Source organism: Melopsittacus undulatus, chromosome 4 (assembly GCF_012275295.1).
Source record: "Melopsittacus undulatus isolate bMelUnd1 chromosome 4, bMelUnd1.mat.Z, whole genome shotgun sequence".
Taxonomy (NCBI): Eukaryota; Metazoa; Chordata; class Aves; order Psittaciformes; family Psittaculidae; genus Melopsittacus; species Melopsittacus undulatus.
This window is the reverse complement of record NC_047530.1, coordinates 61686087-61710402: the sequence shown is the minus strand read 5'-3', so window position 1 is coordinate 61710402 and position 24316 is coordinate 61686087. Positions and strand designations below refer to the sequence as shown.

Here is a 24316-nt window from a genome sequence, read left to right as displayed (position 1 = left end):
GGCTGAATAAGCCAAATTTTCTCAGCCTGTCTTCATAGAAGTGCTCCAGCCCTCTGAGCATCTCCATACCCCTCCTCTGGACTTGATCCAACAGCCTACTGTCAGTATTTGTCATGACTTTGTCTGCAATATCATGGTGATCTCCTATGGTATTAAGAGGACACTGGATATTTAAGATATAAATCTTCTTCCAGGAAACAGAAGACAGAGGATTCAAGTTGACATTATTAAATCTAGACTTAACTTTTCAATTATGAGGTTCAGCACTTCTGTTTTTCATTTTTTTTTCTGAAGGCTTTGCTCCATATAAACTGCTGTCTCAAAGGGCCAGACATTAGCATTCTAAAATGATGCTGTATTTGGTATGGTGGACGGTAAGCAGAGGTATCTCTGAAAACTAAAAATAATCAAACAAACCTTTCTCTATTAAACCACCAGCCTCTTCTGGGGCTGGATTTCTGTCTCTCCCTCAAATACCTACTGTTACCTAAGAAATACCTCATTTACAAATCCCCTTGTAATCTTTGTTACTCAGGCCTACAGGTACTGCACATGCGCCACAGTATGTGACCTCAAGTATTTGGCATCCTCCTAAATCATGCACCACGGATGCCAAAACTGACAATGCTAAGCCAGTGGCCTCAAAGGGGTCTGTGAGGCTTGGAGCGGGTACAAGCCAGAGGGAGGTCAGTTTCACTACTACTGGCCAGAAATTCCCTCTTACTTCATCCAGTCATCAAAGGTACACTGTGACGTGTAACTGCATAACTGACCTGGTTTGGAGCTTTGGAGTGGTTTGGTAATAACAACCTCTAACTCCTTCAGATGGAAATGTCCATTACCTAGAAGGCAGATGATGAAGTTCTACAAATTCCAGCAACTTCTAGTTCATGTGGGCTTTAAGTGGCACTGCTAAAGATTGCACCTACTGTATAGAGACAACAGTCATTAAGCACCTTCTGCAGAGAAATAGTAGCTGATGAAGTTTATTGTATTTCTATAAACATCCTGTACTCATATGCAAAGGTCTTCCATGCTATGTCTTTCTCTAAATACAGTTTACTCTACAAATGCCACAGTAAGCAATAATTTTTGCCTATTCATTTTTATTTTTGCTCACTGTAGTTTGAATTCTTTACAAGAGATCTGTTGGAGTATTCACAATAACTTTATGAATTACATAAAGGAGACCAAGTACTGCTTTAATAATCCACTTGATTGGTATTTGCACAGAAAGTCTCAGAATTTAGGACTTTGTTGAAAGACAGGTTAATTAGCACTCATTATTTTAAAATGTTTGAGTGCATTTGTTGCTGTGGTTTCTCATTATGATTGTTAACCATTATTATTCACTTAACCTCTACTGATCTGTGTTCCTTGAGTGAAAATCAGCTGAGGAGAGAGATGTGTTTGTTTTCATCCACCTAACTTACTCACATTGTGCATTATATGTTTATCTGTTACCACAAATATGGAGATGTTTGAGAAGATCCATTTCCTTTCATTTTCCTCAAAATACAAAAACCTATAAAAATTAAAACTGTACAGAATAATTATATTAAGAAAAAGCCACAGACTTCTGTAACATATGTAAAAATGAGGTTATTATAATAAATTACCTATTTTATAAAATAGCATTTACATTTATCAGTTCCTAAATTCTTCTGCACCTGAAAGGCTAAAAAACCCCAGATTGAAAATCTAAAATGGGGGCAAGCTAAGGGGATAAAAAGTTATGTTATTTTCTTTGAAAACCTAAATAAAATTATTTAAAATATATAGTGATTAAACTAAAACCAGTCAAGATAGTCTCAGTCTTTCTATAAAATTGAGGAGAGGACTAGTTACCAGCTGCAAATAACTTCTATAACCAGATCACTCTGATTTTTATGGTTACAACTACTTCATTTATACTTATTGCAATTCCTTGTTCTGTTAATGAATATATTTTACCCCGCAGGAAGGTGATCAAGTCTCTTAACATTTTAATGACATAAAAGAGCCATTACAAATAGCATGCAAGATAAAATTTGTTTTATTTCCTTTAAATTTTATAAGGTATTCCAGTATTGGTTGCATTTATTTCATCTATATGTGTTTGTCTAGTTCAAACCTGTTTCTACAGAGGTTCATGTCCACATATTGTATACTATGTGTTTCACTTAACATTTTGGAGAGCGTTACAATGATTAAGTAACTTTACTGTTTTCTTCTGTTCAAGGTATGAAGTCCTTATTCTTTTGAAATCTGTAGCAAATTCCCTTTTACATCAGTGAAAATAAGCACAAAATATGTGAACTCCTAGTCTATATTTGTTCTCAGGACATATATTAAGGTCGTTTTTAATGTGCAGTATAGTTTCAGTTGTTTCCTGTTTGTGAAATCAAAGATATGTAAGTACTAAATTCTAACTGAACACCCTTTTAATGTGAGTATTAAAACTTGGTCACAGACTTGCCTGTGATCCATAGCTGTGATGTATAATATACAGCTACCCTGCTATGTAGTCTATGTAATTGATACCGTATTAGCTAAGCAGGAGAATTTTCATCATAAAGCTGGTGCATCAAGGTGGAAGAACTGATCTGAATTTTAGATGCATGTCATGATGGGCAAACTTCTGCAGAACTGTTGCAAAACTTTTGGTGTAATGATTTGAAAAGCAGAATTGTGAACAGGATGAGTATTTTCAGGAGCTCACTTGTTATGTATATAGTAGAAGATGAAACTCATAAGGAAGAAAATAACTCCTTTTCTGCTTTTGTCATGGGTTGCATTCAGCTTTGAAATTGATAGGCATAACAACCATGCTTCCATTTCAGCTAATCAAACAGTAGAATACTCAGTTGAAATAAAAGACCATCATTTAGACTACTAAACCATACAAGAAAGTGGAGGAAAGGAGAACAGGAGAAATGGGACAGTCCCTTGAAGAACAAGGGGTGTCACAAATTCTGAATCACCAAGCAGTCACTGTAGGTCCTTAGGAGTATAACTTCTTGGATCCTTGCTTCTGAGAGAAGCCAAAGAAAACATTAGATAGAATGGCTGAAGGACAGAGGAAATATTTGCACAGTGACAAATTCACATAGGAAAAGAGCTGAGAGGAAGAATGTTAGAGAGGTAGGGTTTGGCTGAAAACCAGTCGTGGAACTCTAAGCTTTCTTCTGTTATTTTATACTGTGCTCAGGAAGGAATATTTTGGGTATTCTTTGTACACAGTGCAAGAGAATTGCTGAATTTCATCAGCATCAACGATCACAAAGGAGTCATTTCTAAGAACTGAGATGTGGCAATATACTTACAAGTCTGGACAAAAGAAGTAAAAACATATCCATTCTGTTCTTAGAGCTTATGGACAAGAAAACCATGTTATGTACAGTAATGCCCTGCTTATAGGAAAAAAAAAGATTAGGATAACTACTGAGGAAGATTACAGCACAATAATATGGAATCAAGAAAAACATCCCTTGTGCCTGGGAGGCACGTGCTTATATTGCCTCTGAGGTCTGTGCCTTGAAATAGTATGCAATAATCTGGAAAATCCAATTGCAATTAGTTATTTTTCAGTGGCTTATTTGTTCTATGGATAATAATTTTAAAAATCCACAGTAAAAGCTGCCTAAACATAAAATAAAGCTTTTGTCTTTTGTTTATTTTTATCTTTCCCAATCCTCTTTTAATTTTAAATGACCTAGTGATTTATTAGGTTTATTGGCAAGTGGAAAACAAAGGTAAATATTATTGTTCTTTCATTTATATTAATTTTATTGAAACAGTCAGCAAAGAACTTGATTCTTGTAAGTCCACTTAATAATTTATTTTTTCATTTGATGTCAGAGCGAGTGGAAGACAGTAAACTGAATCTCCCAAAAGATTGGTTCATTTCTTAGCAGTGAATGGCTTTGACTAAACTATCTTGCAAAACTCTAATGGATAACTTTGCCCCATTTGCCTGTCTGTAAGAGATGATTAATACTTTCTAATTTGAGTCAGGCTCTAAGGCTGAAATATGTCAATAAGCCCTGGGTGCTCTGATAGCAGGTGATGAAAGACACTGGTAGTTCAGTAGGCTACTAGGATAACCACAGAATTTTTATTATTATTATTAATTTCAATTAATCTATTTTACAATCAAATAGAGAAATAATTAGACATTAATATTTCTCTACTCCATGTTATCTGTGCCACAAGAACACAGGAGCACCACAAGGATAAAACTCATGCTCATTACCCATAGTAGTAAAATTTTATTCCACATCTTCCCATTTGCATAGTCTGCTGTGTGTAAAAAGGCATCTTATTGTTTGATGGGTTGTCCAGTGTAATGTAAGGTGAATCTAGGTCAGAGATTGACTCCTACTGAACTTCTTCCTCCTACCTGTATTGCACAAAACTGCCTGAACCCAACACAAGACTGTGCTGACTGGATTCCTAGACTACCAGAGCTTGCAGGAACATGCTGAAATAGGACCCTTTAAATTGCTTTTCTTCACCTAATTAAAAAGTTTACTCCTAACATAAGCTTCAGCTCCCAGAGTAAATACTGGATGAAGTTTACCTGAGCTCAGAATTTGTGACAGGCTCTTTGCAACCGTTTAAGTACGTACACCATGTTTCCTTCCACTGGCTTCAGTGGAAGCAGGACTTAAGTACTGAGTAACAGCTGGGATAAATTTAAGTCAAGCAGCACCAAAACTGCATTAGTCTTAACTGCACATCTGAGAAGGCCTAACAGATGTCTTATTTTTTTCTTTCTTTGCATAGTTGTGCTTTCCCCTTGGTAACACAGCCTGCTACTATGTTTGCAAGTTCAAACATAGTAGTTCTACATTTAAATATGCACCTTTTAAGATGCTTCTTGTTTTATTTAATTTAACTCTAATTAGTACCCCTGTTGAGCATGCTCCGGTGTCTACCAGTTCTGCCTCTGCTCCTGCACCACATGCTTCAGCCCATCAGCCTGCTGCTACTCAAAACACAGCCTGTCTGATGATGCCACCAGCAACCACCTCAGTAGTGCAAGAGTCTTTCTCATCCTCCTTCCAAAGGTAATGCTTCATTGCTTTGTCCTTTTGCAAATACATCCCTGTATGGCTCTGGAAATGCTGCATACACATTCTTAACTTAAGAATGTAGTATGTAAAAGCTGGAATCTTTTGTATGCTTCTGTATATTTTAGTGCATTTTCTTATTTTGAAGCACATTGTTCATTTTACAAAAACTTTGCAAAATAAAACTTCTCTAAAGATGTAGCTTTAAGTCTGCAATACAGCTTACATTCTCAACAAGCAAGGCAAGGGTTAAAACTAGAACTGTTTTTTTCACCACTTGTAATAAAACTAAAACAGCTCCTCATAATAATTACAGTGAATGAGGGTACTTTTAGTAGTGTTTCTGCAGTATGGCATGAAATGCAAAGTTAGAAAATGTTGTTTACTCCTGTGATTCAGTTTACCATATCATAGTAGAAGTCAGTATAACATGGTGGACAATGAGCAATATGTCAGTGAAACTACACATTTGATGTTTGACTTGCTCTGTAAGGTATTAAGTAATTTCTGTTAGATTTCTCTGTTCTCTTTTCTCTAATGAGATTCAGCCCTAGAGCTAAAGTGAGCTCCAAAGAGGTGTATATTCAGAACACTTATAATGCGAGAGTTGTATATTAAAAGCTGTCAAGGCAGTCCGTAAAGAAATGTGTGGTGTTTATATTGCTGTCACATTACAGTAATTTTGGAGACAGTAAGTGAATTTGACCCCTCCCCCCTTTTTTTGCCTGAACATTTCTAAAAGATGTAGCATGCTTTAAAAGTCCAAAGAAAAACACAAGCAGAATTGTAAACTACTTCAAATAGTTGAGATCTGAGGTGCAGTCTGTCATAGCTTCCATTTGTGTGAATGGGATTGGAAATGTTCTCGCAGGTCTATTTCTTGCTTAATTTTTCCAGTTGACTGAAATGATTTACATATGCAAACTAGTTTCTCACTTTAGTCAGTTTTACCAAACTGTGACCTACCGGACTCCAGTGTTTTTATTTCAGTGCAAGAAAAGCAGTCATCCAGCCAGCAAAAGAGGTTTGAATAAGGTATTACTTTATACTTTAGATGGCGCTGTAAGACACTTTTATGTGAACTAATGATACGGTCTAAATAATTTTTAGCCCCCAGTTGAAACTGTAACATGAAGAAAATGGATTGTCTAATATATGCTTCAAAAGTAAATGCCTTTACTAAACTAATCATGCTGATGACTTGGTGTTTTAAATAGGAGAATTGTTTGTCTACTACTACTTTCATATTAAAAAGTCTAGCTCAAATTCAGGCTCAAACATCTTCAGATCTTGCAGATCAAAACATGTATCATTGACAAAAGTCCTGTCCTGAAGTACTGTCTTTCTGAGTAATCAATAGACTCTGGGTTTAAGATTTTTATATGATGTGTCTTGTGTTCTGTAGGAATGTGCTTGATTGTGCTATTCTGTAAGTCTGCAGCTGTATGCTGCAGAAAACCTGTTCCTGGAAACTACGCAGCAGTCCTCCTGCATCTGAACTCCTACAAAGCTTCATTCTGGTGTCGCTATCTTTGCCCCTCTGAAACTGTTTTGTACATGCTTTCATGCTTTTACTGTGTCTTCTGCAGAGTGCCTGCAGCCCCCAGCTCTCTCTCACAGCCTAAGCCTTATCATGGGTCCAAGAACATGTCAGTAGCAGCTTCCACTATTTCATCTGCTATCTCATCTCAGTCTAGGTATATCTATAAAGCTCTCTTCTTTTAATTTGTTTTTATTCTGTATTACTCTCTGTGATTTAAGGTTTTCACCTTCTTAAGAGATTGGCTTTAGCAAAGACCACTGAAAAGCATGACGTGTTTAAAGGAACAGCTTTCTTGCTTATCTTTCACATTAAAACTGAGCTAGGAAACACCTAAGCTTTAGATTTAACATATGTGACCAAAATAGCCTTTTGGAACAAAGGTGTTTAATTTGGTTGGTTTGTGCTGGTTTTGCCATCCTAAGATGAAAATATTTGTCTTGTGACACTGGTGAGAATGACACTTTTTTTTCTTGGTGAAAACAGGGTCACAGGAATCACAGGCCTTCTTTTATTATGCTTTTCATCATGACTTAATGAAAGACCACTGATAGGGAAAGGTAGCATCTATCACTAGAAAGAGCAAATGCTGCTGTACTGCTTCATTGCTAAGCCTTTTCACTGCTTTCATTAACACTCTGTCAGGACTAACAGAGGATAAAGCAGTATATTTTAAGATTAAGTATTTGAACACAATCTTCATGAAAAGCTGAATCAGCAATACATTTGAGATTATAATTATCCATGTCTCTCTGATCTTGATATGAAAAGGGGTCATAGAATGGTTTGGGTTGGAAGGGACCTTAAAAATCACCTGGTTCCAAGTCCTTTGCCATGGACAGGGACACCTTCCAAAGCTATACATCAAGAAGTATAATGATCTTTCTCAAGAGTGAAAAAGGATCTTTCTCAGTGAAGAAATTTATCCTAAAATGCAATCTAAACCTCCCCTAATGCAACTTAATGCTGGTTTCTCTTGCCCTATGGCTTGTTACTTGGGAGAGTACTCACTGATTTTCAGAGTTAATTCTTCCATTGCTTTTTATTCAATACATGTGATATGATTAAGCTCATAAATATCACCAGTACTTGTTCATCCACTGTTTGTTTTAGTAGCAAATCTCTTTTAGCCAGTTGGAATGGTCACTTACTCTCTGTGAGAAGAGGGTTGTACATGGTTGTTGCAGGAGAACATTAGAAGTCTCTTATAACCAGGGAAAATCCCTCACTGCCTAAGCAAAGGTAACTGTGAATATCTGAGCTACAGAAAATACTCAGTTTTAGGGTTTTTCTCAGTTGAGTACTGCAGTGTATCCATCAGTCAGAAGATTAGATTGAAGCCTTGGTGACTACTCTGGCTGGAGAGAAGACATCTTCATGTTTTATCAGTCTCTATATTGGGACCCATACACCTCTCTTGCTATTAGAGGTATATTTTCACTCACTTGCATAAGAGATTGTCTTGGTATTCTACTGCCTTCAGTGAGAATTATATGTAGTAACTAACAATAGCACTCTGAAGCCTGCATGTAGTAGTAGTTCTGCATGTAATACTTCTTACTTCTCCAGTATATGCATATTTCATTGAGATTAACATTGCTGTCACAGAGGATCCTAGTTTTTCTCCTTCAAGAAAAACAATCAGAAAATATAAGACTTCCTTTTAAAGAAAACTTTTTGGAGGAATGCAGAAAGATAAAATCACAGATGCATTGCATCTATCAGTTTTAGGACTCCATTGGTAAAAGCTTCATCAGATTTATTTTATTGCACATCCATGATTTCTTTGGATAAAGAAGCAAACCCTATTTGTTTGTTTGTTTTTTGGAGGGCTGTGTTGTAGCTGAAATAGATTCTTTATTTTTGAGCACTACTTCCATGTTTTTTTAAAACTGTCATATATTATAGCTAGTGTATTCAAACATAAGGGACTAAAACTGACTTCTAAATTAATGTGTAATTCAAAGCATGCAAAAATACAGACTTAAAAATCCAGTTTCAGCTTCACATATACCATTGGAACATTGCAGCATTTCATGTGATTTTAGTTCAGAATAAAACATGGATGACCTTAGTTACAACAGTATCCCCACCCTGTAAAACTTGCTCAGATAGAATGAGGCTGAGATTCTACCACCATTGTTTCAGTGTCCATTGGTTTGGTTTTGATTTGGTTTGTTTTTTCCTTCTAGATACCTTAAAAAGGTCCACCAAGAAAATGTGGGAGGATTTCTCGATCACTGTCCTTAACTATTTAAATCTGATTTTAAACTTGGGTAGATCCAGTTTCTATAGTGATTTTGCCTTTGTGAACGAGTCTGTATGCATAACATCTAACAAGAGTAAAATCTGTATAATGTTCCTAAAGAGGAATGATAGAACTAAGTCATTAATCCTTAACTGACTGTGTTACACTTACTTTTAAATCTGCAATGTTATCTTACTTTTTCACTTGCAATCTTACTTACAAAGAGGAAAGCATAGCCGGAGGGTTTTAAATACACAATGAAGCTCTTTATGCAAGTGGCTGTTCCATCTGGAAGATAAAAACAGGGCAACCAAGGGGATACAAAAACAGGAGAAATCATAGAAAGTTACAACTATGGTTCTAAAGGGAAGGGGTAGGTTTTGTGATCCTAGGATTTTAATCCAAGCACTGTGTCTGTGGTAAAGGGAAGAAAATCTCTTCTTCAGAAGCTATGGAAATGACTGATACATATGATAGGCTTCCGGTAATTCTGGAAAATGTGGGCTGTGCTTCTGTGGGGTATGACTGATGCCATGCAGCCGTGCTCTGCTCTGTGTTTAAACCAGAGCAGTGTTCATTCAGAATACTCTCGTTTCTCGTATCATACATTACGCAGTCTTTTAAGTACTTTCTGTATTTATAGAAAAGAATCATTCATGTTCTGAAACGATGCTGTTTCCCCAAGGAAAAAAAAAAATCTCCCTGTGTCCCTAAGACTGTCTCTAGTAAATGAAGAGGAGAATGGTACAGCAAAGGAAAAGTTTAATGGGATGGCTTGAAGTTATTGCTGCAACTATCTTCAGCCTGTCCTTTCTGTGGGGTTGTCCTAGTTGCTTCATAAGCTAGGAAACTTAGGTGGTCTTTGGACTTCAGTTTATTCAAGGTTTTCTTTTAAGATTTGATGCAACTTTAGCTTATGAGACTGACAAAAAAACTCATATTTTTTTCTGTTCTAATACAAAGAAATGGTGAATGTGAAAGCAAACAATCCAGTGGTTGAGTTAAAATTCAACTAAAGAATGAGACAAACAGAATGAGAATGACTTAGGGAGCAGTACACCCAGCTCATTTATTTACTTATGTTACTGTTATTGAGGTTTTGCTATGATTCCTAGCTTAAATAAGATAAGCAAGCAAAATGTAATTTGTAAAGTAATACTGAGCTTATATGATTATAAATATGTACATGTTGTTTACTTTAGCACTTAAGAGCACCTCTTAATCATAAGGAAATTCACTGTAGGACAAGATACCCAATTTACTTGGTATATTTTTTCAAATGCAACTTTTGTCTCATTTTAGTTTCAACCGGCATTCTTCCACCTCCATCAACTACCAATCACAGAAGAGGTATAAATATGTTTTCTGCAGCTCCACTACCTTAAAAGCACTTAACAAAACAGTTTTCTGCTTCTAGTAGGCATCTAGTAAAGTGTTAACATAAAAAAGATCTGCTTAGAAATATTTACTCTTTCTGACAACTAATAGTTTTCAGAGCCAGTGTTTAATTTGCTGCCTGTCACATGTCGTTGGCTACTACAGATAAATTCAGTAAGGGTGCTTTCACTGCTTCTCAAGGTGCTATTGCTCCATTGCTTCCTGTCTAAGCATCTTTGATCCTTAGGACATCTTTTTATTCATTTCCTTCTTTCTTTTTTATTATTTTCTTTTTTTTTTCCTCTTTTCCTCTTTTCTTTCCCTCCCTTCTTTTCTTTCCTTCTTTCTTTTCATCACATGCATCTGTTCAGCAGAAATTCTGATAAATCTTTTAACTTCACTAAAACACTTAATAATGTAGCGTACCATTTTATTTCTCTTTGACGAGTCTTCTGATCTTCCTCACTGTAATTAATATGCATCATACACTTGTAAAATAGTTCAGCAATTGACTTCTTTTAATTTTGCCATGATTTTGGTGAATATGTGGGGGGATTTATGTGTGGTGTTCTTTGGTTTTTTAACTTTATTTCCCTGAATATACAAGTGGTGTCATTTTACCATGCTGTTATCTTTGGAAAGCACTTGAATTTTGAATAACCATTTTTCTTCATGACAGTCTAAGTATCAGTCGTCTGGCTCAGAACTTCTTTATGTATTTTGTACATTAAGAGAGCTTCAAATGAGTGTTTCTACCAGTGGACCTGCACATCTGGGAGTAGACTTTCCTGAGTGTATGCCATTTTCAGATTAAGGCTGTATGACACATGATGTAAAATCTTTTAATCCACATAGTAAATATTGATCATTGATCCTGTAAAGGTAAGTATGTTTTACTGGTTTTCTGTCTTGTTTACCTTGAATAGTAAATTTTAAACAAGGAAAAGTCTTGGATAGTATGTGTTCAGCTAAAGGCATTTTGAAAGCTGTATGTGAAGCCAGTGTACCTGAAGTGTGCAACTTCCTGACTGTGCTATGGTAGGAGCAATGATCCTCTGTCCAGTGACCCCGAATACAGTGCAGTCTTGTGTACTGCAGGTAAGGAGGCATCAATAGGAAATAGATGGTGTGAATGAAAAGTAAAAAGTCTTACTGTGCTTAGAATAGCATTAGTGGTTACAAAATCACAGCATAGTTCACAACACAGTTTACAGTGAAGACAAACCCACTAAAACTGTTTATCCTGGGAGAATCCTGTTCACTCATGGTATAGTGCACTCATATAGCCCTAAGCCCTAGACTAAGTACAAAAATAATCAGTTGTAGTCATTGTAGCAATAGCTAAGTTTCTAGTTCTAACTAAACAGACAAAATAAATTTATCCTGAGGCAGTAATGTTATGCAAATTAGACCTACAGTATAAGCACTGTCAGAGTATCAAAATGCTTTGTTGCGAGGATAGGCTTGATTTGCTCAAAGTTAAAAATCAAACATTTACATGTGTCAGAATGGCTTTTTTTTTTGCCAGGACTCAAAGGAATTTGCTAGGTTTGCCATATGTAAAAATTCTCCGCATGGCATTTATTTCCACTGCTAAGGAATGTACAAGTCAAGATGGACCAGTGGTCTTGCAAAGCTGGATGGTTCTTGTGCTGACAGCTGTTTTACTATAGACAAAGCCAATATGGAAATAACTCCTAAGCTGTCAGCACAAATGGGTAGGGATTTGGTTCATACAAAGAGTGAAACTGAAGGGGAAAACAAAGTAGAAGTATGTTTTCCTGGTGAGTAAGAATGATGTTCAACAATGAATTGTTTTTTTTTTATTGCACGCATCTCAGTATCTGTTGCTTCCCTTCCTTGTACTTTATTCTTTTTTGCTTGCTTTGTTTATAATGCTATTTTAGTGGTCTATGAAGCAAAGTCACTACAAATAAAATCATCCTAAGTAACAGGCAAATAGAAGAGGCATGTATTTCAATGCATTACTTTGGTCAAACTGAGAATCACTATCCGAGCCATAAAAATAGAGAAAAGCTATTTCTCATTGATGTTTCAAATCCTGAGGATGCAGCAAGTGTATCATAATATTGCATATCATGTGCTTTTGGGTTATCTGAATCTGAACATTAGAAAAATTATTGTAAATTCTGATTTCAGTTTAAACAGGGAAAGAGTTAGTTTCAGAAATGGGTTTTCAAAGGTCACTACAATCTCTCTGAAAAAGAGTACAATGCTTATAAACAGTTAGTATTTGTAGTAGCAGTAGTTGTTCTTAAAATTGATCTTTTTAAGTCGAGGAGATATCCCTCATTGATTTATCTTACAAAAGAATAGGCCTGTTTGTTTATAGAGGGACAGAAAATCCAAACTTTGTATGCACATTCCTGAAGTCTGATCCCTTGTTAAACTTAGAATTCCTTTAATAAGTTTCTTGTATTCCTTCAGTAAGCTATTTTCTGTGACAACAAGAGCAACTAGGTATTATTCAAAATCCTTATTTGCCTATTTTCTCTTTCCAAAGAATTGTCTCAACCTATCTTAGCAATGACAGCTAATGAATCTCACTATGTTCTCTCCATAGCTCTCAAGGACAGTTCCTCTCCCAGTGCTTTGGAAGCTGCCAAATCCATTATTTCAGTATCAGTAACTTTTGCTGTTTGTGAAGTTGCTCATACCTTCATTTTGCTTTTAGAAACACAAGCCAGTCATATACTCCAATGCCAGTTTCTGGAAGCTATGGTGAAAGTCCTGCTGCTTCTGCTACTTCCAAAATGAGAGTTGTTACTACTGCCAGCATAAAGCCTTCTGTCTACCAGCCAGGTAAGTACTGAGAGGATTCAGAAAAGAAATGCACGAGCTTTTTTTGGAAAGAGAAAATGCAAAGAGTGCACATCTTGCAATAAGACACACATTAGGAAAGATTTACACACGTGGAACCAAATGCTGCTAGTTTGTAGTTTTGCTTCAGGTTATCTGAAGATCGAGGATTATGTTGTATTTGTGTTCTGTTTTGGAGTGAAAATGTGGAACAAATGGGAAAAGAAGAAAAGCAAGTAGGAAATCTGTACAAAAATATGTAGCCTGGTTTTTCAAACGAAATACATTTGCTAAATAACCCAGTGTGCCCAGGTGGGAGCCCAGTTACACTTCAAAGTTGCTAAAACAGCTTAAGAATGCACAACTCTGGAAGGAAATAAAATAAGTAAAGGCAGCTTGAGTAGAATGTATTTGCAAAATAGACAGGGCCACATACTGAACTTCCCAAACTCAGGCTTATAGTTTAAATAAAGATCAACCTATTAAGGTATTTCATACGCTGTACTTGTGTTTCCCACATACCTAGTTTCTGAAGGAATATATTTGATAATTCATTCATGCGGAAAATGTACTCCTTGATGTTATTTAAATTCCCCTTGTATTAATGTGATACCAACAGAGTGAACTAAAACCATTGATGACCAAAATGTGAACCCTCAAAATGAATAAATTAAATGAGGCAGCAATATAAGTCTAAACGCAGTTCTGTTTCAAATTAAGCTTCTCCTGATCTTAGCAAAAGGATTAAAATGTTGATTTATATCTTGACAGTCAAGTAAATATGAAAAGGCTAAGAATTCTAGCAAGCTTCAACTCTGTCTTCTGTAATGTTCTATCTCTGGATCTACTGAAATGAAACCAATGCAGAAATTTTACTCAGATATAAAGCAGACAGAAAGATTAATTGCTTGATTTTTGTATTTGAGATATAAAGGTGGTAAAAGCCAGTTCAGAGTTATCATGACCTGTTTAAGGGTCTCAAAGTAAATACAGATTTCAGCTTCTCATTTGCTTTTGGTTAAGTGTGTCAGCATATACCATGTTCTCACTGAAGGCAAATATTATTATTTTTGTCTTGCAAAAGAAGGAAAGATGAAGACAAGGTTTATTTCCATAATGCAGAACAGAGCAAACTGTGGCAAGTCAAACTGTCTCCAAAATACACTGATTGATACTAAGCCCGATGCTCATTTGGGGGAATTATAAACTCCAGTTCTAAATATGCAAACCTGCCACAGAAATTAATCTGTAGCTGTATCAAATTAGTAGCTGTATCTGCTAAAGAAAAAGTTAGCTGTTGAATTAGACTTGGAATAAGAGGCAATGTTTTTGTTCTCTCCTGTGAGGGGCGTCTTCTTTGCAACTCCTTATATTGCTGGTTTTGAGCCCACTGCAATAAAGGCTTAAAATACACAGTGTGGAAACTCTGTTCCGTGGCGCTATTTATAAGGCAAATTTACTTCAGCTGCGCATATTGTCTGACTGCATGTGGAAAATTGTTTTGCAGGCACTGCAATGATATAGTGTATTTTAGAGGGCAGGAGAAAATTCAGAATAATACCTAATGTGATATATTACAAAGACAAAATTCAAATAGCATTAAGATTGGCAGAGAAAGAAACAGTTAAGTCTCCCTATATTGATCAAGACTTCGAACTATCCAATAAAGGATTCTAAAATACCTTTGTAATTGAACCTCAAAGTTATTCAGGTATAAAAGAGATCACAGACAAGGATTTTACTGAAGATGTTTGGGTTTTCTTTTGGTACCTTTTTAAAGTTTCATATATGTGATGTAGCAGCACTTCATGGTTTTGGGATGGAAACAGTTGCAGTTGCAGCCCTGAACAAACAGGAAATTGTCACTTGGGAAGAAATGGAGGAAATGGCATTTCCTGTCACAGATGGGAAAGTTCAATAGTACTTTGAAACAAGCCATCAAGACAGTTATAAAACTTCCTCACTCAGCCTTGTCAATGCACATAAATTCTGTCCAGAAGCATAAAAATCAGCCTCAATCTGAGAGACCAGCTCTTCTCAAATTGATAAATGAGATCACAAAATCCCTACTTTTCTTCCAATCTGAATACAACCTCAGGCTTTTGCAATAACTATACTCTCACTTATCAAATAATTTCTTAGACTTCTATTTTTCTAAATCTACTGTGTGAAAAGGCCGAAATAGTGGAGATTACTCTAAGGATTTGCAACATAGACTTTAGAAGAATGTCTTTATCCTAGTTAGCAGTGTTAATGGGAATGAAATTACTGTTTTCCCTTAAAAAGTAGACCAGCAACTTCCAGATTAAAACATGCAGCAGCAGTCTCATACATGCAATATCCACAAACCTGAAACAATCACTAAGAGAATTTACAGGACTGTTTTAATCTGTGTCAGTTTGAAAATAAATAAATTAATGGGGCTAAATTTTGTTTATACTGAAAACAGTCTCGCAATTGCATTTGGTAAGTATCTCACTTAGATCTGAGTAATCTACGCTTGAAAGCAAAGAAAGAGTGTTACTTTGACTCACCTAATGCAGTAGGAATTGGCTGCTGCTAAAAATCTTTGTTTTCTTCCTACAGGGAAAAATCTGAACTCCAAATTATTTTCCCTTCTCTTTTTTAAAAGCAGCGTACTTGTTTTCTGAACAAGGTCCACTAGATGGCAGAAAAATACTGGTGTTTCCTTTCTTGTAAGCTTTCCAAGCCTAGACTAGTGCTTGCATACAGTCCAAGCAACTCAAATGCCAGAATTATACTACGAAGTAACATGATACCTAAAGTAAGAAAGCAAATCTTTCCTTTTAAATCCCAAGCCCTAATAGGGCTACTCATGTATGTAGAAGTGGTCAAGTGTAAAGGCCTAATCTGCTCTCTTAGAAACTGGTAGAAAAATTCCCACAGATCTCAAATGAACTTCTCACTCAATCCTGAGCACCTTTAAAACTAAAACAGCAAGTTATGTACCCTCTTCCATTTTAAATTCCTCTAAATAAGAATACAAAGGACACAGAATCATAGAATAGTTAGAGTTGGAAAGGACCTTGTGATCATCCAGTTCCAACCCCCCTCACAGTAGACCATGTCTCCTAAGGCTCTTTCCAGCCTGGCCTTGAACGCTAGCAGGGTTGAAGCATTTGCCACATCTTTGGGCAACCTGTTCCAGTGCCTCACTACCCTCACAGGAAAGAACTTCCTCCTTAGATCTAATCTGAACTTCCATGTTGTGATATCTGCTTTATTCTTCATCTACTATGTACTGGAACAGTAAATAGGAAAATTTGGGCCTTCAAAGATGTGGCTATTAAGTGTAGAACAATCCAAATCAGTTGTGATTATGAATTATATTTGTTACTGGAAAATTAAGAATAACCATTACATATTTTACTAACAGGAAAACAGAAAAGGGAAATTGTTTTCACAGTGTGAGCTATTATGTAAGACTAAAGTATTTGATAATATGACTCTTTATCAAATGCATCTTTGGTAACACACCTTCTTTTCTGGAGGGAAGATATCCATTGATCACAAATGAAGTGCTGATGGGGAGAATTCCAAATTCCCCAGAAGCAAGGAACTGGCTTGCTCCTACTGCTATTAAGAGAAACCTCTTCTGCCATTCTGTCAAGATAACAATAGTCCCATTCTTTCTCTCCTACTCTAAGAGAGTCTGAGGACTGAGTGAAAGAAGGTGATAGAGGCTGGGTTACAAAACTATTGTAAGTATTCGTTTTTGAACAGTCAAGGGTCAGCTCACACAGTACCAATATTCTGATTATCTCTTCTATACTGAATGTTAGTACATTTTAACAGCAAACACCACCTTTTTATCCGCTGCATGTATGTTGCAAGACTTTGAAATACACAAACATTAAAGGTGAATTTGTATGGCAGAAGCTACTAAGATAAGAGTTGTTCATATAAGCTTAAGTTTACAGCTCTAATAGAACTTCCTAGGGAAGTTGTGAATGCTCCATCCCTGGCAGTGTTCAAGGCCAGGCTGGACAGAGCCTTGTGTGACATGGTTTAGTGTGAGGTGTCCCTGCCCATGGCAGGGGGGCTGGAACTAGATGATCCTAAGGTCCTTTCCAACCTTAACTATTCTATGATTCTATGATTCAAAAGAGTCTAGATTAATCCGAACCCAGATAAATCATATGATGTCTAGACTGGTTGGAATAAACAAACTGGAAACATAAAACACTGTCATTGTGAGATTAAGGGAGAAAAACTGAAAAGCTAAGAGGTTGTAAGCATTTATGAAAGACAGTCATAGAAAAAGATATCCTAAAAATGGTACCTGGACTGCACTTTTTTTTCACTTCTGGAACTCTGGGTTCGAATGTGTCACCATTTTGTTAGGCCCCTTGTGGGATACACTGCTGTTCTTTGCATGAACGAGAACTGGCTCTTGGGAGAGGGAGAATCCTTTCACAAAACTGAGTGAGCTAGAAGTCACCTTATTTAATTAGAGAGCCCCATAGGTGGGAGCCTTTTGAACTCACCAATTAGAGATGAAATATTGCCTTCTAATTTTGCCTAGCTTAATACCTTAATACATAAATAGCAACAGCCTCAGGATTTAAAGAGATTGCATATAAACTCAGTTCTGAAATCTTTAAACACTGTTTACCATACCCAAGTTAAAAAAGAAGCCTGAAGCTAAGGTGGGATACAGTTTTATGAAGCAGAAATTTTGTTGATAGTGTAGCATAAGGAAATTTTATCAGGAAGATTCATTAGCTTCAACTCTGAACTCAGTAAAAAGAAGAAAATCAGAGATCACTGGGGTGATCACAGTGGATTGATATATATGCAATTTAAGTACCTGTAATTGCCAATAATCAGTATTCTGTGTGGATGGGTGTGGGCTCAGGGAGGAGTGTTAAGTAGAACAATCTTGCCATTTAATTATGCAGAAAGATCCATGTTACACTCAGAACCTTCTTGGTTGAAATACCTTTATACCTGCAAGCTCCTTAAAACTGTAAATGTTGTATTTGAGCATCATTTTATTGGCATTGTGATCTACAAGGTGCAGGGTGTTTGAGTAGACTGCAGGAGAACTGATTTCTGTTCCCAAATCTGTGCTCTTATTTGGTCAAAACATTTCAACTCTCCAAACTTCTGTTCCTTCTCACACAAACCAACTATCATTCACTTTGTTTTCCTTGCAAAGGGCAAACTGCATTTAGTGTTCCTGTACTTGGCAAAGCGAGGCAGTTTCTTGGGCAGTGACTTCAGTCAATACAAGATCTGACATTTTGAAAAGAGATGGGCAATGGGAAAGCTTTTTGGTATGTGCAGGCTCTAGCTTCTGCTTATTTTTATGTGATAAAGCTCCACCCAAGATTAGAGCCTGGTACATACAAACACAGAGGCAGTCTGCACTAAGATTTCATGTGATAGTCAAAGGGTGGAAGAAAAGAAGGGTAACATTTCAGTTTTATACATAGGAATTGAGGCACAGAGATACTACGCTTTGCTTGAAGTTATACAGGAAGTCTGTGGGAAAGTGAAGAACTGAACAGTGATCAGTCATAACCACAAATCAGGCCTTCTTCTAAGCGCTCTTGGTTTTGCCTTGCTGGTCATGTGAGCTGAACTAGCTCTCTCAATATTGCTTCTAGTGCTCTTTATCTCTGGGTTCCTCAGGGAGCCTGTGTTGGTGACATCTCTGGCAATGCTGCATTTTAATGAATAGAACGAGATCAAAAATTAAGCATAACTTCTTATTGAAAATTGTGGGGAATTCCATCTGAAATTTTATTATATGATCTGGCCTTTCTACTTTTAACTTGTCCTAAATAGATTATATGGCTGTCTTTGAAATTATCACAGAATTGTCATATCCATTCCTACTAGGAAATGAAGATATGTCCTTAAAAATGATCTCCATAAAATCTGTAAAAGCCAGCAGACACTGACTTCTGTAATGCATGTGCATTAGAAGTCAGTGACTGTGCTGATATCCTTGGCTTCAGTCCAGAATTAATGAGCAATATGTGACAGACCATAATTAAATGTCACCTGAAGCTTTTATGTGTCACTTTTTTATGAGTACATCTGGTTGCTGTTTTGCCATAAAAAGACTTTAAAATACTTCTTGCTTTCTTTTGGGATACTTAAAACAGCACCGGCACCAGTTCATTCCTACACCCCTGCCAACACTGAGCCTGCAAGTCGCCCTCCCTGGGTAACAGATGACTCCTTTTCCCAGAAATTTGCACCTGGAAAAACCACCACCACTGTCACAAAGCACATCCTACCAAGGGGTGCTCCGGTACCATCTCCTGCCTCAACTTCTGCTTACCCATCTCCAGTTTCAACTTCTTCCCAAGCTCCTGCCCGAGGAACAGTTCAGAGGGCTGAGCGTTTTCCAGCCAGCAGCCGAACTCCTCTCTGTGGGCACTGTAACAGTATAATTCGGTAAGGTCATCAGGTTTTGAAAAGGGATGAAGCAGAGACACTGGTTATTGTATATTAATATACAGTACCAGAGCCTAACAGTCAGTTAAATTGCCTAGTAGGGATGTCTGTTTTCTGCTTCATTCATTTAACATTTCCAGAGCTCATTTTGCTATTCTGTGGTTCACTTTTTATCACTGCAAAGTTATACATGCTAATTGTTTGATTTTTGGATGCTGTGGCAGATTGCTGTTTGTTTTTTAAACAAGTTTCTGGTCCTAAGGTACCCTTTGAAGGAAGGACATCTAGCTTCATTGGGAGAGTTTGGGGGCTGAGGGGAGGATAATGGAGAGAAAGGGAAGAAGTCATCATTTTGGAACAGCAGCCAAATGTAATTGTTGCTTTTGTGTCTGGAGAAAGATAATGCCTATGCTCTATTACCAGTGATTCATAGAATGCCTCTCCCTTCTCCTTTCCCAGTTCATTCTGCTGGACCAGTGCCCATTGTTACCCTGTGGACTGCTAACCAACTTTAAGTAATCCATGTCAAATGAGTCTCCTTTCACTAAAAGGAGCTAGTTTGGTGGTGTGGAACTGCTGATTATTGCCCTTTATATATTCTGGAATTGAAAGATTCCAGGAATAATCACTGTATCTAAAACAATCAAGAGTAAATCACCAAAATGAATTTAATGTGTCTTCAGTATAATGAAACAGCAAGCTGTCATCTGATAGTCTGACATTTCTTGAATATGCCACATGCAATGCTCTCTCAGATGAAAAGAAGACAGGAGACTTGAGGAACTATTGTGAGATATGGGTGTTTTTGTTTGGAAATTTGCCTGCTTTTTCATGCTTTCAAATAGTAGCATTATCTTCTGTGTTACAGCCCTTGGCCTTTTCTTGTTGTCTATGCAGTTCTTCACAAAGGCTACTTATAGCTATGCAGATAGGAAAATTATTTTTCCCATAGTTGTCTGTTAAATCCAATAGATATGACTAAACAATAATGAAAGATTTTAACCAATTGGCAAAGTGCGTGAGTAACGATCTTGAAAAAGACCATTTCTGTTCAGGCTTCTGGATCTTATTTTAATATACACCTTCATGGTTTAAGTAGAATGCTTGTTATACATGTATGTGATGTGTAACAAAGTGGGTTTGTAATCAGGGTCATTCAATGGGTTTTTTTTATCTATTAAGATAATTAAATTGTTTACAGGGGTCCTTTCCTGGTAGCCATGGGTCGCTCTTGGCACCCAGAAGAATTCAATTGTGCTTACTGCAAGACATCGTTGGCTGATATGTGCTTTGTGGAAGAGCAGAATAGTGTGTACTGTGAGCGCTGTTATGAACAGTTCTTTGCACCAACCTGTGCCAGATGCCACACTAAGATCATGGGGGTAAGAGAACAAGCTTAACCCTTTCTCCAGCTGCATCATTCATTGAAATAATGAAGTAGTTTAGACTGTAAGTAGTGAATGTAGATACTTAATTATTTACCCTGTTTAATCATAATACCCCAGCCTCTTGATTATTTCAAAATGAAAACTATATTATTTTATAGTAATTTTTATCTAGCAAAAATCTTGGATATTTCGGTACCGTATTCAAGTCTTAGAGAGAATATGTAATCCAGCTACCATCTCACTGAGTGTAAAATAAGTAACACTTCCTAGATCTTTGCTATCTGATACATACTGTTACTTTTTTCTATCTTTTCCTTATATTTCTAGTAAAAGACTTGAACTGGGTTTGTTTTGGGTTTTTTTTCTTACACAGGACTTAGTCTAAATCTCAATGGAAAAGTCAGTGATCTTAGGAAGAGGCCCATCGCTCTTGCTGCACCTCACTGGCAGCTAGCAACACAGCTGCTGAGAGGAATTCTGCTGACTTCATATAGTTAAGAAAATACAGAATAAATACAAAGATCTGAATTCCAGAAAGGCAAAACTAGGTGCCAGTTTTATCTTAATGTACTCATGCTTAGGTACAAGTAAATTTACTATACATATAAGTTAGATGGTGATGAGGTTGGAATACTATAAAACAATTTTAGCAGGGGTGTTATGCCTGCAGTTATAGAGAACATATGACATGGTTCTCTTAAACAAGGAAGCAAGTGGTACCGCAGTGGTTTTTCACTGTTTAGCTGCCACCTTTTGACACCTGTCAAAATGTTAGCATTGACAGACTAGGTGCTTTTCTCTGCAATTGCCAGTTAGGCATGGCAGCATCAGACATTTATGGTGAAGCTCTGGCTCCAACCAACTCTTGTTTGCTGCTGCAGCAGTAATTTTACAGCAGAGTACTGACTTAACTTACCTAATTAATGCTGGCACAAATCAGTTCCCTGTTATGGATTTTCATCAGGAAAATAGCCAAGATGCCAGCTGCCTCTATTTATAGTAATAAGATTTCTCAATCTGTTTTTTGCTTCTTAGCCCAGTGAGGTTCATAAATGGATCCAAACCTATTTATCAGGGATAGTTGTTTGCAAACAGTAACAGAAGTTAATGAATCTCAAATGGTGGTTCTCTAATGAGATATATGGCAAACATAAATTAGACTATTTTGTCTATTCACTTGATCGAAGAGGACTTCAATCCCTTTTGTTATAGCCAGTGGAGATTAAAAATAATCTTTAGAAGAGAATAAGAGTCTAGGTATATAGCTGGAAGCAATCTAAAATAGGATCTAGATTCTCAGCTGGTGTAAATCTATGCTGTTTCACTGAAGTTAATGAAGTTAAATTAATTTGCACCTGTTATGCAGCCTTCTGAAAACTGGACTGTTTGACAGAGATATATTGTCAAACAACATCTTGGGTACAAGTAAGACTGAGAAGCTAGAGCTCAGTACAGGAGGTTTTGGACTTGGAGGGCTTCTGCGTGACAAGATAGTAATTAAGCTGTCAGTAATAGACATTGCTCTATACTGGATAAAAGAAAGAAGCTGATAAAAATCCTGATAGTCAATCAGTTGCACAGAATTTGTTTTCCTGTGCTGAGCACATGGCCTAGGAACAGACAACACAGATTCATTTCTACTGATCACGTACATTGAAATCTAAGAACCTATTTTTCAGGGTTTTTTTGGTTTTTTTTAGATTTTCACATCAGTTTGTGGAGCATTCTTCTGAGCAGCTGAAAGAAATTAGTACATAATATAAGTTACTTGGAAACATAAGAATTAAAATATTATCACCTCCATGCATTTCAGGGTCTCAGAAAATTATGCTTTAAAATTTATTTAACAAATCATACTCCTGCATTGAAGAGTTCATACTAGTCATGTCAAAACAAAGGGGAAAATAATCAGAATCTTTGTGCAGAATCTCTCCTGCAACAATGCCTGGGCATGCTGATACAAACAGCTGGCTGAACTATGCTGTTTCATTTTGGCAAATACGTTGTTCCAGAAAGTTTGCACTCCTATTTCCTCTTTCTCTCCAGAGGAGCCCAATTTCTGTCATACTTCTTTCTTTTGAGGGGGGGGAATTGGATAAAACTTAGAGCATCTCTGCCCTCTGGTTGTTCTTCAGTAGGTAGTCACAGTATTATGCTATTCCACTGGAGATTTCTGTTTGTTTGTTTGCTTTACAGGAAGTGATGCATGCCCTAAGACAGACTTGGCACACAAGTTGCTTTGTCTGTGCAGCTTGTAAGATGCCATTTGGGAATAGCCTCTTTCACATGGAGGATGGGGAACCTTACTGTGAGAAAGGTATGGCAAACTGGACCGTTCTGCTCAGTAATCATGTGCTTCATGTTTTATGGAAGCAACATAAAAGTGAAGTAGCTAAACAAAATAAAATCAGTTACCCATCCAGCATGGATTTTGCTTCCGCTCTCTGCATATACAAGTGTTTCCCTTGTGTTCTCCACTTTACATGATAGACTGGCAGAGCCACTGGTCTTTTGCCTCTGTCCCAGAATGCTTACCTCATTTCTCCCCCTCACATATTATGATACTTCTACTTCTCTCCCTGCACTTTTCCCCCTATCCCCCTCCCTCTCCTGGTAGATTCTGCTCACCAGAAATCTACATGTGATAGGGTGAAAAATTCTTCTTTTAGGATTCTGGTAGCACTTCTAGACAGTATGTGTGGGTTGCTGCCCACATTCTCTCTACTAAAGTTGCTTGAATTATGACTTCTGGTACTGCTACCTCACCCTAAAACTGATCAACCAACATATGAAAAGATAGCTCTGTTAGATGTGCAACACATGGTAGTGCAGATGTTGTTTTCTGAGTGTTACAACAGATGAACTGCTTCTTGCCAGCTAAGAAAGGAAGAGCCTTCCAAGCTATGGAAAGGGTAATATAGTTCAATAAATGGCGCTTGCCATGCAAATGAGTTGCATGACATGGTCAGGAAACAGGTTAAGGTTTAAGTGATATTCCCATTGTTAGCCCTGTGTTGTCTATCTAATGAGCTTCTGGCATCTTCCTCTCTGGAGATTCCTTCCTTATGGCTGTGCAAATCAAATTTTACAAATCAGAGTAACTCTTAGTAAAGAATGAAAACCATACAGCATGACTGACTTGGCACCTACCCATTAGAATCAGCGGGTTTGCCATTACCTTTAGTGACTCATGAATTCCATATACCTTTTGAGTTTCTGCTAACCTTTTTCAATGCCAAATCTTTCAGACCGCACTTGATGTTCGAAGTAAAGATATATTAAGCAGCCAGTATGGGGTTTCCACACTATTCTCTCTCATTGCAGAGAGAACATAAATCCAGTCATAGAAACTTAAATTATGCTTCTATAACACCCTTAAGGCAACACTCACTGGCCATTAAACTGTGTTTTGTATGGCCATATTTGTCCTTATTAATAGCTTCCACATACATTAATT

The 24316-nt window shown here is 37.0% G+C and overlaps 1 protein-coding gene across 1 annotated transcript in view; it reads left to right on the top strand.

Annotated features, from left to right (window-relative positions):
• LDB3 (LIM domain binding 3) overlaps positions 1-24316 on the top strand; it is a 114266-nt gene that overhangs the window by 87459 nt on the left and 2491 nt on the right. The window contains exons 10-17 of the mRNA XM_031053386.2: positions 536-742; positions 4890-5051; positions 6644-6751; positions 10145-10192; positions 12915-13042; positions 19177-19471; positions 20673-20853; positions 23056-23176. Of these exons, the coding sequence (XP_030909246.2) occupies positions 536-742; positions 4890-5051; positions 6644-6751; positions 10145-10192; positions 12915-13042; positions 19177-19471; positions 20673-20853; positions 23056-23176 (1250 nt within the window). The remainder of the gene's footprint in view (positions 1-535; positions 743-4889; positions 5052-6643; positions 6752-10144; positions 10193-12914; positions 13043-19176; positions 19472-20672; positions 20854-23055; positions 23177-24316) is intronic.